At 52.1% G+C, this 17,451-nt stretch overlaps 1 protein-coding gene and 1 pseudogene across 6 annotated transcripts in view; both read right to left on the minus strand.

Moving 5' to 3' along the window:
• CPAMD8 (C3 and PZP like alpha-2-macroglobulin domain containing 8) overlaps nt 1-17,451 on the minus strand; it is a 117,392-nt gene that overhangs the window by 6,661 nt on the left and 93,280 nt on the right. For all 6 annotated transcript variants that reach the window (XR_004738251.3, XR_004738250.3, XM_035286103.3 and 3 more), the window contains 10 exons: nt 15,266-15,422; nt 15,047-15,121; nt 7,032-7,197; nt 5,235-5,321; nt 4,995-5,131; nt 4,473-4,628; nt 4,333-4,395; nt 3,432-3,646; nt 2,294-2,381; nt 291-365 (listed from right to left, as the gene is read on the minus strand). Coding sequence is in view for 4 of the 6 variants with exons in the window: in XM_035286103.3 (XP_035141994.3) it covers nt 291-365; nt 2,294-2,381; nt 3,432-3,646; nt 4,333-4,395; nt 4,473-4,628; nt 4,995-5,131; nt 5,235-5,321; nt 7,032-7,197; nt 15,047-15,121; nt 15,266-15,422 (1,219 nt within the window). In the remaining 2 variants the exon portion in view is untranslated. The remainder of the gene's footprint in view (nt 1-290; nt 366-2,293; nt 2,382-3,431; nt 3,647-4,332; nt 4,396-4,472; nt 4,629-4,994; nt 5,132-5,234; nt 5,322-7,031; nt 7,198-15,046; nt 15,122-15,265; nt 15,423-17,451) is intronic.
• Nucleotides 9,274-9,477, minus strand: LOC118150394 (small nucleolar RNA U3; annotated as a pseudogene).

A 17,451-nucleotide genomic window follows, 5' to 3' on the forward strand; every position in this document is an offset into this window, starting at 1 on the left:
TGCTGGGATTACAGGTGTGAGCCAAAGCGTCTAGCCACTTTTTTATATTTTATGTAAATATGGGGTTTTGCCATGTTGCCCAGGCTGGTCTCGAACCCCTAAGCTCAAGTGATCCTCCCACCTCGGCTTCCCAAAGTGCTGGGATTACAGGCATGAGCCACCATGCCCGGCCCCAAACTCTTTTTTATGGTACAAGATATTCGCAGGGAGCCACACCAGGTAGTGACCACTCCACCCTCACCAACATGCACACCAGGGAAGCCTCCTCCACCAACCCCGGCCAGTGGTACCTCATCAAAGTAGAAGAGCACACTGCGTCCAGCCACTTCATACCTCTTCATCCCCATGTGCTTGTCAAGGAGTAGCTGCAGAGGAAGTCAGAAGTCAGAGTCCTCAGACTCTCTGCTTGCTTCTCCCATCTCCTGGGGGCATTAGTCATTGGGATGCAGGCTGGGCCCTGAGAAGTTCTTGGACTTGCCCACAAGCTGGCATGGGCTGAGGTCTGGGTGGGCCTGGCTGGGGCCAGGGAATGCTGGTCAGTGCTCCCCAGGCCCTGTCAGCCTCTAAGCACCCAGGAGATGGTGCTCAAGGATGGCTATCCCTGCCTGGAGCACCTGTGTCCCCTCCCAATGCACTCCCTCAATCTAGCCCCAGGCCCAGGTCAGGCCTCTCCATGGCCCAAGAGGCGCCCGGCTGAGCCCTGCCACCTGCTGGTGTCTTGGCTGAACTGTTCAAGCTCCCTTCCCAGCCTGGGATTTCTTTTTTTTTTTTTTGAGAGGGAGTTTCGCCCTTGTTGGGCGTGGCGGCTCACTGAAACTTCCGCCTCCCAAGTTCAAGCAATTCTTTTGCCTCAGCGTCCCAAGTAGCTGTGATTATATGCGTGCACCACCATACCCAGCTAAGTTTTTGTATTTTTTTTTAGTATAGATGGAGTTTCACCCTGCTGGCAAGGCTGGTCTCGAACTCATAATCTGCCCGCCTTGGCCTCCCAAAGTGCAGGTATTACAGGTGTGAGCCACTGCACCCGGCCTTTTTCAGTTTTTGATTTAAAAAACTCACACACACTCAAGGCCTCCGAATTGACCACATCCTCTTCCCCTGCTACCCGTGCAGCCTCCCATCACCCCGACCCTGACAATAGGTCTGGCTTTCCTTCCACATACTGCAGAGCTCCTTTGGCCCCTGGACCTCTTACTTCTTGGTCCTCTTCCTCCCCCAGCCAGAGCTTGGCAGTATTCCCCATCCCCATGACCCCTCTTCCCTCCTGTACAACAAAATGGGGATGCAGCACTTTTCTCTCTTGGGGTTGTGAGGGCTACAGTTGGTCTTGGCAGTGTGTGGACTGAGAATACCCTGTGGCTCCCCACCCAGGACCAAAGGACATGGAACTCTGCTAAAGCTCTAGGTGGCATTTACAATACTGACAGCAGGCCAGCCCTGGTGGCTCATGCCTGTAATCCCAACACTTTGAGAGGTGGGTGGATCACCTGAGGTCAGACATTCAAGACCAGCCTAACCAACATGGTTAAACCCTGTCTCTACTAAATATAAAAAGTTAGCCAGGCGTGGTGGCACATGCCTGTAATCCTAGCTACTTGGGAGGCTGAGTTAGGAGAATCGCTTGAACCCAGGAGGTGGAGGTTGCAGTGAGCTGAGATTGTACCATTGCACTCCAGCCTGGGTGACAAGAGCAAAACTCCATCTCAAATAATAATAGTAATAGTCTCAGTGGCCCCACCTGTTGGAGATCCACCTGTTGGAGCAGCCCCCACTCCACCTCACCTACTCCTCAGTAGGCAGATGGCCCATCTTTGCCCAGAAAGGGAAAAAAAGGGAGCCAGGCACAGTGGCTCATGTCTGTAACCCCAGCACTTTGTGAAGCTGAGGCAGGAGGATTGCTTAAGCCCAGGAGTTTAAGACCAGCCTGGACAACATGGCGAAACCCCGTCTCTACCACAAATACACAAATTGGCTGGGCATGGTGGTGCATGCTTGTTGTCCCACCTACTCGGGAGGCTGAGGTGGGAGGATTACTTGAGCCTGGGAGTCCAAGGCTGCACTGGGAGTTTGAGCCAAGATCCCACCACTGCACTCTAGCCTGGGCAACAGGGCAAGACCCTATCTCAAAAAAAAAAAAGACAGAAAAAGAGTGAGAAAGTAAGTAAAAGAAAGAAAAAAATACCCATAGCATTTTACAAAGGGCTGGGCCGCCAGCCAGCCTGACCCTGGGTGCCCAAGCCGTGCCTATTGTTCAAAGATCCCTGGCCGCCCCTGCTCACTGGCGCCACCTCACCTGCTCCAGGCTCTCGATGTCTGCCCGGAAGCCCGACAGCAGGGGCACCTCGAGGACAGCCATATTGGAAGACCCTGGGTGCAGCCACCTTCCAGCAACAGGGGAGAGAGAGCAGCTCTAGAACTCAAGCCCGGAGGTGGAATTGACCGTCCCTTCTCCCCCTGTAGCCCACACAGCTGATGTCCTAGGAAGCCTCCCCTGGGGTCTGGCCGGTGGGCATTGGCACACACATCCTTGGCTCAGTCAGCTCTGTCAACCCATTTTACAGCAGGACCACTGAGGCCAGAAGGAAAGGGCCTTGCCAAGGGCTCTAGGCTTGAGCAGGTTGACTAGATGCTGGGTTTCCTTCTGCACTTCACTGTCCCCAGCCTGGGAGGCAGCTGGCAGATCCACTCTGGACATGGCTCCACGGAGCAGCCACAGCCCAGATGCTTCAACACTGCTTCACACTGCCTCCCTGCAGGACACTCTGGGAAATCAATCCCCTAGCTCCAGCCTCAGTTCCTCCTTCTGTAACATGGCGGGGCAGGGAGGGAGGTAACTGGGCTCTCTCTGGAGCCATATGCCAGGTGCTTCCCATAGGGCACTGGGGACAAGGATGAAGCTGACATTCAGAGTGGAGCTTGCAGCTGCTGGGAGTGCACCAAGCCAGACTCTGGTCTCCAGAACTTTCTGAGATGGGTACTTAGACACATTTGGGCTGAGACTCAAGGTCAGGGCAGTTACCTGGGCAGCAGCTCTGATGGGCTGTGGGTGTCATGGCAACCACTCACCCACCCACTTCTGGGCTCCCAAAGCATTGCCATGGTGACAAGCATCCGTCACCATGGCAACAAGCATCTTCTTAGGGTAAGGACCCACTGTGGCTGGGTTCCAGGCTCACTCTTGGAAACCAAGGGGTCTGGTGCTGGTGTTACCGGTCAGGGACCACTGTCCCGGCCACACACGGCTGTCCCCATCTGGCCCACCCTCCCTGACCATATTGGAGGCTTCTGTGTTCATTCACTTTCCTTTCATTCATTTCAAAAACCATCACAGAGTGCCTGGAGCTGGAAGCTCCTGCTGGTCCCAGGAGGCCATCCTCTCCCCTCATTACATCCTCCCGGGATGCCCAGGCCAGCAGGGCAGGTGGCCTTACCTGGTGCACACTTCCAGCATCACTTTGTATTCCTGGTGATGCTGCTCTGCAGCTGGGTCATCATCATCAGCTGGGGGCCGGTCTCCTCGGGGACCCTCAGCCGAGGAGGCAGGCATCAGGGGTGAACGTTCCCGGGCCTCAGGCTCCTGGAGGCTTATGAGCAGCTGAAAAGCTGGCTTGGCCACTGGGTCAGGCACATTGTAGGTGACATCAATCTGGGGGTGGTGTTGGAGGATGGAGGCTTAGTGACCTGGGCCCTCCACAACAGGTGCAGGGTAGGGGAGGAGAAAGGGCAGTGAGGAGGTGGGAACAGCCAGAATTATGGGAACAGTGACATCCATGACAATTTCAGAGACTACCATGATTCCTTTCAGCCTTGAAATCACTGAAGCGGGTGTAGGTACGATCATCAGACCAGTTTTGTGGATCTGGGGATTTGTGCTCAGCTGTGTCTGAGTGTGGGGTCTCCCTCGAATCCACGGTGTTATCTAGGCTCCCATTTTACAGATGGGAAAACTGAGGCTAGTGAGTCATCCGGGAAACTTGCCCTCTGACTGCCAGCTGGAACCTGTGAAATGCACCTGCCCCAGCCCAGTTGGGGCTAAATCCAGACCACAGCAGGGAGAATGACCTCAAGCTCTTAGGCAAACCTGCTTGAGTCACTGGGTCAGATATCCCCGGACTGAGGGTCCAGTGGATTTTCGCAGGGGTGGGGCACACTTGAGAGGACCCATGACCGCCTGCCTTGGGCAGTATTAGGAGCCTGCTAGCTTGCCCTGTGGTCTGGCTTGCTGCTGAGCTCAGAACCCTCTGGGGGTCCCTGGGGTCCCACTGTGTGGATGCAGGGGATGGGGCACAGGAGGACAAGGCCAAGATCACCTCATGCTCCCCAAAACCTCACCTGCATCAGGCAGCAGCCATCCCCCTTGGCACTCACAAACAGCCCCGTGGGGAGGCTGGGGATCTGGAGAGAGAAATCACCATGAGGCCCTGCCGACCCCTCCTCCAACAGCCCGAAGCCCTGATCCCAGGAACACACACCGCTGCCATCTGCAGAAGCTTCTGGTTGGTCCCATGCAGCTCGAAGGTTTCCTGGTAGTCCAGGTTGGTAGAGGCCAGAGAGACAGTGAGGTTGATGCTTCCAGCATAGGACAAGATGGCATATTCAGCCAAGGCCTGCAGAGCCACACAGGTGTCCTGGGGATGGAGGAGGAGATGGCCATCAGCCCGGAGACCGAGTTGGCCAGTGGTCCCCTGACCTCTGTCTTGGAAGCCTGGCTTGAAACAGGCACCAATGGGGCTGGAATAGAGACTGGATCCAGTGCAGACACCCATGGTACTGGGGTCCTCAGGACAGCCAGGTTGGCATGTCCCCAGAGGTGGAAGCTAGGCTCCCATGGAGGATCCAGGGGCACCTGTCCCTCACCCCAACTCCTGCCCTCTTTGGGGTTCCATAAGGTGAGAAGGGGCCAGACTGCCTGGCCAGCTTAGAGCTCCAAACAAGGACTGCAGGGTGGGTGGCACCCAGCTCTAAGCCCCTCCCTCTGGCCCTGCCTTGCTCGCCTGAGTGGAGGAGAAGCCCCCAAGTGCATTTCGCTGATGGGACAGCCACTTCACCACAGGCAGGGCAGCAGCCACGTCACCCAGGAGCGTGTAGGTCAGAAGGGCGTAGGCTGTCATTTCCACCTCCGCCGAGACCACTGCAATGGAAGAGGCTCACTGGAGACTTTTGCCACAGGGGCACAGGCACGGTGTGTGGAGGCATGGCCAAGGCAGGCACCTGGGAGCTCGGGTGGCCAGTACCTGACTGAGAGACCCTGTCACCGAAGCTCAAGAATGTGCTCTTGTCCACATCCCAGGAATTTGTCAGGCTCCAGTGGGTGACCCCATCTGCAAGGACAGGAGTGGTGAGGAGCCACGACTCCACCCAGTGTGGAAGGCATCCAGGATGGGGTCTAAGAAGAGGTATTGTGGGACCCCAGTGGGAGGAGAGTGCCAGGGGAAGACAGCTGGGACAGGAAGGGCCTCAGGGCTACATCTCAGATCTGCAAACCTATGGCAGACCCAGCCCTTCCTGTGCCCCTGGCAAGCATCATGAATCAATGGCCGCCGAACCCTGCCCCTGGCAGACATCACTAATCAATAGCCACCCTCCCCCCCCCCTCCCCTGACACAGACATCACTAGTCAATAGCTTTCTTCCTGACCAGGTCCTGATATAGCCCCTGATGTTCCCACTCAGCGCCCAAGCAGCCCCATTCAACTTGCAAAGGCTCAAGGATTCTGGCTGGGCACAGTGGCTCACACCTGTAATCCCAGCACTTTGGGAGGCCGAGGTGGGTGGACCACTTGAGATCAGGAGTTCAAGACCAGCCTGGCCAACATGGTGAAACCCTATCTCTACTAAAAATATAAAATTAGCTGGGTGTGGAGGTGCATGCCTGTAATCCCAGCTACTCGGGAGGATGAGGCAGGAGATTCGCTTGAACCCGGGAGGCGGAGGTTGCAGTGAGCCGAGACCAAGCCGCTGCACTCCACACTCTATCCTGGGTGACAGAGTGAGATTGTCCACAAAAAAAAAAAAAAAGCTCTAAGGATTCTGAGCTCACATGAAGTATAAAGGCTCTCAAATCCAGAGAGAAACCAGTCAAACTCAACCTCCCACCCCGTCCCTGGATCTTTTTCAAACTTCTTTCTTTCTTCAGGTGGCATCTTAATGACTTCAGCAGAGAAACCTGCCTGGGCCCCAGTGCAGCTGCTGGGGGTAGAGGTGGAGCAGGGAGGTCGGGGTGAAGTGGGAGGAGACTTAGTTTGGGGGCATTCTGAGAAAGCGGAAGCTCAGAGATTGGAGTCTTAGTGGGTGATCATTTTGTAGGCAGGGAAACTGACAGTTTGAAAGGCTTCCTGGGGCTCACGAAGTCAGTGGAGGGCAGGAAGCCAGTCTCCACCTTCCCTTGCCTTCCAGGACCCCTGTTCCTGGGATGATTTCCAGAAAGCCTGGCTGGAGGCGGGAGATGCGTTCTCTGCTGGGGATCGCTCCCTGAGAACTCCCCTTCCCGAGGGGTTGGCATCCCAGATTTTACAGACAAGGAAAATGATGCTTGGGTATGACTTGGACAAGCCACTTCCTCAAATAAAGTCACTAGCAGATGCGATAATGAATGAATACTATCATCAACAGAGCAATTGACAAGAGAGCAAAAGGCGTCTTGTCAGTTTTTTTTTTAAATTTTGAGACAGAGTCTTACTGTGTTGCCCAGGCTGGAGTGCAGTGGTGTGATCTCGGCTCACTGCAACCTCCGCCTCCCAGGTTCAAGCGATTCTCTTACCTCAGCCTCCCGAGTAGCCAGGGTTACAAGCACCTGCCACCACATCCAGCTAATTTTTGTATTTTTAGTAGAGATTGGGTTTCACCATGTTGGCTAGGATAGTCTTGAACTCCTGGCCTCAAGTGATCCGCCCGAAGTGCTGGGATTACAGGCATCAGCCACCGTGCTCAGCCAACTCGTCAGTTTTGATGCACATGTTCATGAGTTGTCTACTGGGGTCCACACTGGGCTTCCCAACGCTGTGGCCTCTGGGGCAGGCCAGGGACACCTACCTCGCATGATGGCCAAGCTACGGAGCTTGCGCAGTGCCTCAGGGGCTGCAGGGCTGCGGAGCAGGGTCAGTGCATAGGTCGTCAGGGCACAGCTATAGGGGTCCGTGGCCAGGGGCGCAGCAGACTCCAGGAAGTGCCTCGCTTTGTCAATGGAGCCTCTCTCCTCCTACAGGATGGGTGGGAAGGTGAACCCTGGGAGACTGCCCTGCCCCCGTCCCACTCACCACCCCCAATGGCTTCTGAGGCATCCCTGGGGAGAGCTCTGGGTGTCTCATTGCCCCTTGCTTTGCAACCTTCTGTGGCTCTCACTGCCTGCAGACCCAGTTTTAAAATCCCATCTCCTTTCTTTTCTTTCTTACTGTTAAAAAAAAAATACAGACAGCGTCTCACTCTGTTGCCCAGGCTGGAGTGCAGTGGCACAATCATATGCAGCCTTCAACTCCTGGACTCAAGCGATCCTGCCACCTTGACCTCGCCAGTAACTGGGATTACACCACCATGCCCAGCTAACTTTTTATTTTTTGTAAAGATGAGGTCTCACTATGTTGCCCAGGCTGGTCTCAGACTCCTGGGTTCAGGTGAGCTTCCCACCTCGGCTTCCCAAAGTGCTAGGATTACAGGTGTGAGCCACTGCACCTAGCTCCCATATCCTGTCTTATAAGCCGACACCCCTTTTCCCAAATGAGGTCTGGCCAGGATGCCTAGGTACATGGCAAACGAGTACACTGATCCTCTAGGGGAAGCAGGCAGAATCCTGGCCACCCTATCCCAGGGTCTTTGTTAAAACAGGCTACGGCCAGGTATGGTGGCTCACGCCTGTAATCCCAGCAGTTTGGGAGGCCGAGACAGGCAGATCACTTGAGGTCAAGAGTTTGAGACCAGCCTGGCCAACATGGTGAAACCCCAACTCTACTAAAAATACAAAAATTAGCCAGGCGTGGTGCCTGCCATAAATTACAGCTGCCTGTAATCCGAGCACTTCAGGAGACTGAGGGACAAGAATCCCTTGAACCCGGGAGGCAGAGGTTGCAGTGAGCAGAGAGATTGCACCACTGCACTCCAGCCTGGGTGACAGAGCGAGACCCTGAAAAAACAAAAACAGATAGTTGGTTCCCAAGACTCCCCCAGCCCAGGCCCTCCCCAGTGTCTAGGCCTGGTCACCTACTTAGAGAAGCCCACAGCCCTGCTCATGTCTTCTCTAGAATGAGATCTGTTGGAAGACAGTGACCAAGTCCGGAATCTACTGATGTGTTTGTTTCAGATAAGCTGCCTGATAATATTATGTGGAAGAAATGAGTAACCAGAAGCATTAACAAATTTAGCAATGGAGCCAAAGTGTCCTGGTGGCCACCGATAGAGGTATGGAGTTGAGCTAACTCTGTTTTCAGAACCATCATGGTCATAGAAAAATATTTCCAGAGGCCAGGCACGTTGGCTCATGCCTGTAATCTCAGCACTTTGCGGGGCTGAGATGGGTGGATCATGAGCAGGAAATCCAGACCATCCTGGCCAACATGGCGAAACCCCGTCTCTACTAAAACCACACACAAAATAGCTGGGTGTGGTGGCATGCACCTGTAGTCTCAGATACTTGAGGGGCTGAGGCAGGAGAATCGCTTGAACCGGGGAGACGGAGGTTACAGTGAGCCAAGATCGCATCACTGCACTCTAGCCTGGTGATAGAGCAAGAATCCGTTTCAAAAAAAAAAAAAAAAAAGAAAAAGTGTTTTCAAAGCTTTCCATCCTTAGACCAGGACAAATGTGGAACTGTCCCTAAGGTGTGACACTGAGATGCACCTCTGGAGGGGCATGTGCCAGAGATAAACTGGCCTGATTAGCCAAACCATAGGACTGGCTCTCAGAAGTCCACTGCCTGGAGCAGGGGAAGGCTGGACATCCCCATCCCAGGGGCAGGGACAGTGACATGGGAGTTACACCACACCACGTGGGCCAGTACGGGTCTCAAGGACGCTGCAGAGACCACATCAAGCAGAGATGGAACCAGCCTGGTCCCAGCTGTGCAGATGCTGCCCTGTTTATAGACAAGCGGATATGACAGAGCTCCATGGGGTCAAGGTCATTGGCTGGGTGCCCCCCAGCCTATCTGATTCCAGCACAGATGTAGCGGGTTGAATGGTGACCAGCCAAATAGATACATTCCCAGGAACCTGTAACTGTTGACTTATTTAGAAAATGGATCTTTGCCGATGTAATTAAGAGTCTTTTTTTTTCTTTTACTTTTACCACTCAGACTGCGTTCTCTCCCAAAGGAAGAGAAGAACAATCATCAACGGCAAATGACAGTTGCACTAATGCAACACCAAGAGCCAACTTCACGCTCAGGAGAGAACACTGCACCTCCTTCTCGTAGTTTCCGGTGCTCTACACATTCAGAGAAACTTCTCTAGTAACACACTATAGAAATGATCCCTGAAAGTATAGTCTTAATTAAGAGTCTTGAGATGAGATCAACTTGGATTAGGGTAGCCTCAAATCCAATGACATGTATCTTTTAAAAAATTTTTGACCTGGACACAGTAGCTCATGTCTGTAATCCCAGCACTTTGGGAGGTCGAGGTAGGCAGATCACTTGAGGTCAGGGGTTTGAGACCACTAAAAATACAAAAACAGCCAGGCGCAGTGGTGCATGCCTGCAATCTCAGCTATCTGGAAGGCTGAGGCAGGAAAACCCTTGAACCTGGGAGGTGGAGGTTGCAGTGAGTCAAGATCGTGCCATTGTACTCCAGCCTGGGGTTAAGAGCGAAACTCCGTCTCAAAAACAAATTGTATTAGAGACAGAGGTCTCACTGTGTTACTCAGGCTGGAGTGCGGTGGCTATTCACAGGCATAATCCCACTGCTGATCAGCACGGGAGTTTTTGTTTGTTTGTTTTGGAGATGGAGTCTCGCTCTGTTGCCCAGGCTGGGTAAAGTGTGCAATCTCAACTCACTGCAACCTCCATCTCCCGGGTTTAAATGATTCTCTTGCCTCGGCCTCCAGAGTAGCTGGGATTACAGGCACACGCTGTGATGCCTGGATGATTTTTGTATTTTTAGTAGAGATGGGGTTTCACCATGTTGGTCAGGCTTGTCTTGAACTTCCGAACTCATATGATCCACCTGCCTCAGCCTCCAAAAGTACTGGGATTACAAGTGTGAGCCACTATGTTTAGCCTCCAATGAAAAGCACCTCAAAAATTTTTTTTAAAATTAGAGACAGGTCTCACTATGTTGCCCAGTCTGGAGTGCAGTGGCTATTCATGGGCATGATCCCACTACTGATCAGCACAGGAGTTTTGACCTGCTCTATCTCTGACCTGGGCCAGTTCACCTCTCCTTAGGCAATTTGGTGGTCCCCTGCCTTCGAGAGGTCACCATATTGATGCTAAACTTAGTGCAGACACTTGATCAGCATAGCGCAGAAAAGCAATTTCCAAACTGGAATTCTATACCCAGCCCAACTATCTTACAGGGGCAGTTCTACAGCCCAGAATTCCTAGGTCCTCCTACCTCAGCCTCCCAAGTAGCTGGGACTACAGGAATGCCCCACTGCACCTCGCAACAGGTGTCATTTAAGAGAGGAGAAGGGGAGAAGACAGAGGAGAAGGTCATATGAAGACAGAGGCAGGGGCTATAGTGATGGGCCAAAGAATGCCTGCAGTCCCTGGAAGCTGGAAGAAGCTAAGAAAGATCCTCCCCTAGAGCCTACAGAGGGAGTGTGAGCCTGCCAGTGCCTTGATTTTGGACTTCTGGTCTCCAAAGCAATGAGAATGTATTTGTTGTTTTAGGCTGCCCAGTTTGTGGCAATTTTGCTATGGCAGCCACCGGAAATGAAGATAGCAGTTTTTGCCTCCTTTGGGGGAATGATCTAAGACAGGGGTCCCCAACCTCCAGGACACAGAATGGCCTATTAAGAACAGGCACAGCAGGAAGTGGGACAGGTGAGCCAGCAAAGCTTCATCTGTATTTACAGCTGCTCCCCATCACTTGTATTACCACCCAAGAACCACTTCCCACCAGATCAGCAGTGGTATTAGATTCTCACAGGAACATAAAGTATGCACATGTGAGGGATCTAGGTTGCAGATTCCTTTTTTTTTTTTTTGAGACAGAGTCTCACTCTGTTGCTCAGGCTGGAGTACAGTGGCATGCTCTTGGCTCACTGCAACCTCTGCCTCCCAGGTTCAAGCAATTCTCCTGCCTCAGACTCCCAAGTAGGTGGGACTACAGCATGCACCACCATGCCTGGCTAATTTTTGTATTTTTAGTAGAGACAGGGTTTTGCCATGTTGGCCAGGCTGGTCTCAAACTCCTGACTTCAAGTGATCTGCCTGTCTTGGCTTCCCAGTGCTGAGATTGTAGGTGTGAGCCACTGCACCCAGCTGGTTGTACACTCCTTATGAAAATCTAATGCCTGATGATCTGTCACTGTCTCCCATCACTCCCAGATGTGACAGCCTAGTTGCAGGAAAACAAGCTCGGGGCTCCTACTGATTGTATATTCTGATGAGTTGTAGAATTATTTCATTATATTTTATAATGTAATAATAGAAATAAAGTGCACAATAAATGTAACACTCTACAGTCATCCCAAAACTATCCTTATTCCCCAGTTTATGAAAAAAATTGTCTTCCACAAAACTAGTCCCTGGTACCAAAAAGGCTGAGCACTGCTGATCTAAGAGACCAGAACCCAGAAGACCGGGAATCATCAATTGCTGCCCTGTGGGGAAGGCCTTCGAGTTCAGAAGAGAAATAGGTTGGAAGAATTTGGAGAAGGCAGAAAAAGATTCTTGGGAGAAGTGAAGTGACCTCAAGGGATGGGAAGGAGGTGGAGGGCCCCGTTGAGTGCTCATTGAAGACACAAGGGAGGGCTGGGTACAGTGGCTCACATCTGTAATCCCAGAACTTTAGGGGCCAAGGTGGGAGGATCACTTGAGGCCAGAAGTTCAAGACCAACCCTACTGACATTGTGAAACCCCATCTCTACTAAAAATATGAAAATCAGTGGGGCGTGGTGGCAGGTGCCTGTAGTCCCAGCTACTAGGGAGTCTGAGGCTATGGAATCACTTGAACCTGGGAGGCAAAGGTTGCAGTGAGCCAAGATTATACCACTGCACTCCAGCCTGGGCAACAGAGCAAGCTTCCATAGAAAAAATTTAAAAAGCCTCACCTCAAGATACGTGTCATAAAAGTGCACATATCTTGTTGTTCATAGTGATATGGACAATGAGAAGATCAGAAAGCTTCCAGAGGAGGGAACAAGACAGATACAAAGGATAGTACTCAGAATGACAAATGACTTCTCTATGGAACACTGGAAACTAGAAGATGATAGAACATCATCAATTATTCTACAGGAAAGCAATTTCCAACCTGGAATTCTATACCCAGCCCAACTATCTTACAGGGACAGAATAAGAATATTTGCAGGCCGGGTGCGGTGGCTCATGCCTGTAATCCCAGCACTTTGGGAGGCCAAGGCAGGTGGATCACGAGGTCAAGAAATCGAGAACATCCTGGTCAACATGGTGAAACCCCGCCTCTACTAAAAATACAAAAAATTGGTGGCACGTGCCTGTAATCCCGCTACTCGGGAGGCTGAGGTGGGAGAATTGCCTGAACCCAGGAGGTGGAGGTTGCGGTGAGCTGAGATCATACCATTGAGCTCCAGCCTGGGTAACAAGAGTGAAACTCTGTCTAAAAAAAAAAGAATATTTGCAGACATGTAAGGTCTCAAAAAATGTGCCTCTGAATACCTTTTCTTAGTAAAGGAGGGTAGCAATTGTGCAGCATCCTGGGTGCTATCCATTTCAACTAGAGTGGCGGTTAAGGGCTCTGGCAGGGAAGTTTCCAGAAAAATGCATTTGGGAGGTGACATATTTGACCACTTCCATAGGAGATTTGGGGGATGACTTCTGAGGTATGGGGGGTGTTATGGAATATCTGTGACCTTCCTCAGAATTCATATGTTGAAGCTCTAACTCTTTTTTTTTTTTGAGACAGAGTTTCGCTGTGGTTACCCAGACTGGAGTGCAATGGCACGATCTCGGCTCACCACAACCTCTGCCTCCTGGGTTCAAGCAATTCTCTTGCCTCAGCCTCCTGAGTAGCTGGGACTACAGGCACGTACCACCATGCCCAGCTAATTTTTGTATTTTTAGTAGAGACGGGGTTTCACCTTGTTGACCAGGATGGTCTCAATCTCTTGACCTCATGATCCACCCGCCTCAGCCTCCCAAAGTGCTGGGATTATAGGCGTGAGCCACAGTGCCCGGCTGAAGCTCTAACTCTTAATATGACAGTATTACGAACTGGGGACCTTTGACAGATAATTAAGTTTAGATGAGGTCATGAGGATAGGGCCTCCATAATAATGGGATTAGTATCCTTAAATGAAGAGGAAGAACACTAGAGCTCTCTCTCCACATGCACACACTAGGGAAATGCCATGTGAACATACAGTGAGAAGGTGGCAGTCAACAAGCCAAGAAGAGAGCCCTCACCAAGAACCAAATCTGCCTGCACCTTGCTCTTTGACTTCTCAGCCTCTAGAACTGTGAGAAATAAATGTCTATTTTTGAAGCCACTTATTCCATGGTATTTTGTTTCTACAGCCCAAGCTAAGACAGGGGAGTAGGGGAATTCAGTGTAAGAATTTGGTAAGGGGAGAACAAATTCAGCCGATAATACGGGGCAAGGGGCCCTCTGGACATTGAGCATGGAACACCAGGGATCTTAGGTCACAGCAAACCTAGACCCACTAGTTGTCTGGATTGTGAGGCTGAGAATCCTGAGAAGTGCCAAAACTCATAATTTATCATCAGAGGTTATAGAATTAATGTAGGTATTAGGTAGGTCAGATCATTCTCACCTGGGGCTGAGATCCATCATGGAAGCCCTCTCTGCAGAGACTGGGCCTTCCCTCATCCCAGGAAAGCCTCATAGAACAGACTATGGCCTTCACGTGTCTTGGATGGCAGCCATCTAAGCCCCATCCAGTACCAGCTGACTCTGAACCTCTTCCCCCACAAAAACATACCTTAGCCCAACATTTTGTAGGGCTCCCTGAAGCCAACCCTTGGGTCAAAGGCCAGGAACCTGAACTAGCCTGAAACGAATCTCTGAAGGAGGTCTGGGAGCTGTGGACACTCATGGGAGGCCTTGTACTCAGGGCACTGAGGGAATGTATTCTCTTCCCGGGTCCACAAGGGGTTGTGATTTAAAAGGCAAGAACTTCCAGGCAACAGGCCCTGCCTTCTTCGACGTCTCCATCCCGGGAGCTTAGAGGTCTTTGTTTAACTTTCATGCATGCGGGAAAACAGACTGCCCAGGTGAGCTTTCTTTGTCTAGAAAGCCCGTGAGAAGCTATGGGAGGACTGTGGGCCAAACCACAAGTCAGATGTCAGAAATCAAAGATCAATCACTCTAGCGGAAGTTTAAAGGAACTCCTTTCATAGGACAGAAATCTTGAATGAGGCAGGAATATCTCCCAGGTTAAAAAATCCCTTTCTGCCACATTGGGGGGAACTCCATTTCTGGATCCCCTCTCACGACAGCGTGAGAGCTCTCTCTCTATTTCTTTCTCCTTTTTCTCTCTCTCTACCTAAATAAATCACTTTCTGCAAAACTCTTTGGGGTCCAATATTTACTTAAAATGAGCTCACTGCGCCCGGCAGAGTCCTCTCTCCCATTCTTGGGTGAGTGAGGGACCCAGGGCCTGGAAGAACACTGGCTGAGTCTCCCTGGTGACCTGCAATCTAGTCTCAGCACCTCCCCAGCCCCCAACACATGCCCAATTTCCCCCTAGCAGCATGGGAATCTCACTCTCCTCTGCTCAGATTACAAGAAACTGGATGTAATGTGGTCATTGTTGATGAAAAGCATGAAAAACCCTTGATAATGAGCAGGAGGAGGGCAGGGAGGAAGAAATCAACCCTGGTATAAAGGAGGTGACCTCCCACTTGCTTCTCTAGCACCCAGCCCCGAGTCTCCCCAAACCCCTTCTGTACTCACCTCTGAAGCTGTGCCTATTTCCAGGAGAGCAGCCACCACGTAGGCTGTCAGCGGGACTGTTCCGTGGATCCCACCCTGCAAGGGGACTCACAGGCTTCACCCCAAGCCAAAGGAGACAGTCCACATCCCCGCCCGCCGACTTCCCCCAGGCAGCTCCAGGGAGCAGGAACAGGCAGGTCAGGGCTGGGGCTCTGGAAGGAGGCTCAAGGGGCCACTCACCTGGATGTCCTTGTTCAGGACCCTGCCCACAGCTGGGAAGGAGCCATCAGTCCGCTGTTGCTGGATGATCCAGCCCTTGGCAGCGGCCAGCTCCCGGGGGTCCACAAAGATAAAGCTGCGAGCCTGTGCAAAGGACTTCAGGACAAAGGCCGTGAGCCTGAAAGAGGACAGGGCGTCAGCTGAGGGAGTCCAGGATGGTCAGCCCCCGACATGCTGGCTGAGGGATGGCAGCCAGCTCCCTGCACCACCCCCAGCCTCCATTTCCTCATCTATAAGATGGGAGGGGTCCAGTCTGTCCCCACAGGGCTGTCAGAAGTGGAGGAGGGAGCACGTGCTCAGCACCCAGTAGGGCCTGAAGACGGAGCTCTCTCCTTCCTGCCTGGACCTCTACCCTAGTTGCATTCAGGTCTGCTCCATGCTCAGCATTCAAGGCCCTTCTGTGAGCTGGTCTAGCCCCATCTGCACTGCTGTGCAAAGAAGACCCTTCTGGTTGCTGACCTCACAGTTATTCTCTGCTTAGTCCTTGCCAAAACACCTCTGATCCCATTCAGGGGCCAGCAGCCATGTACCTTGGAGATCTGTGCTCTTCTGTGGTCCCAGCCAGCCACTGTCATGGGCAATCCAGTTAGTGGGCCCGGGAGTGACTTTGGAATGGGCATGTGATGCAACACTGGGAGCAGCTGCAGCCATTTTGCCACCATGAGGGGAGCAGCCATGTGCCAAGGGAGGCAATACCCAGGGATGGAAGGAAAAAAACAGAGGCCCCAGTGCATTATGGGGCTGCTGGATTAGCCAACCGTAGCACGTCCGCAGCTCCGCGGTGTGAGATGATGTTCAGAATTGCTCTTCAGCCCATTTTCTGTTGCTCGCAACCAAAACATCACTGCTCTGTGGCCCATCCCTCATCCACCCCATCTCCCCACCTCCCTTGCTTTTGCAGGTGCCACCCTAAGAGTCGGCAGGGCCAGGGAATGAATGCATGAACAAATGAAGGAGAGAACCACAGGATGGGAGCCAGGAGGCCATGCGGGATGAACACCAGAACTGTCTGGTTTGCAAAGGAAACTTTGCAGACTCAGGATCAAAAAAGAAGCTGCCCTCTTCAAAATCAAGTGGCTCTAGGCTGTTTCTATGAATCGCAAAATGGGACACATTTGCCTGCCTATCTTCCCTCCCTCCTTCCTTCCTTCCTTCCTTCCTTCCTTCCTTCCTTCCTTCCTTCCTTCCTTCCTCCCTTCCTCCCTCCTTCCCCCCTCCCTCCCTTCCTTCCTCCATTCCTCCCTTCCTCCTTCCCTCTTTCTCTTCCTCCCTCCCTCCCTTCTCTTTCTCTCTATCTCTCTCTCTCTCTCTCCCTCACTCCCTCCCTTTCTCTCTCTCTCTTTCTTGCTTTCTTGCTTTTTGAGTCCTAACTCACCACAGCCAACAACTCCCAGCTCAAGTCTACAATTCCCGCTTCAGCTTCCCAAGTAGCTGGACTATAGGCACATGCCACTACGTCCAGCTAATTTTAAATTTTTTTATAGAGACAGGGTCTTACTATATTGTCCAGGCTGGTCTTGAACTCCTGGGCTCCAGTGATCCTCCCACCATGGCCTCCCAAAGTGGTGGGATTATAGGCATGAGCCACTATGCTCACTGCAACCTCTGCATCTCAGGTTCAAGCAAAGTTGGCTGGATGCAGGTGCTCATGCCTGTAATCTCAGCACTTTGGGAGGCCGAGGTGCGTGGATCACTTGGGGTCAGGAGTTCAAGACAAGCCTGGCCAACATGGCAAAACCCCATCTCTACTAAAAATACATAAAAATTAGCTGGGCATGGTGGCATGTGCCTGTAAGCCTAGCTACTCAGGAGGCTGAGGCAGAAGAATTGCTTGAACCCAGGAGGCAGAGGTTGCAGTGAGCTGAGATTGTGCCATTGAACCCCAGCTTGGGTGATAGAGTGAGATTCCATCTCAAAGACAGAAAAAGGAAAATAAAAAAGATGAAGTAGAATGTGGCAGAAGTGACAGCCTGACTTATAAGACCAGATAACAAAGGCACCGTGGCATCCTTCCCGCTTTCTTTCTTGGACTGCTCACTGTGTGCGGGGCTGTGGGCCCCACAGGGTCATGGGGTATCTCTTATGCTGTGCTGAGGTGCAGGATCTGAGAAGTAAAGAGACAGGACACTGAAGAATTGGTGAAGAGC

The sequence above is a fragment of the Callithrix jacchus genome, chromosome 22 (genome assembly GCF_049354715.1).
Source record: "Callithrix jacchus isolate 240 chromosome 22, calJac240_pri, whole genome shotgun sequence".
Taxonomy (NCBI): domain Eukaryota; kingdom Metazoa; phylum Chordata; class Mammalia; order Primates; family Cebidae; genus Callithrix; species Callithrix jacchus.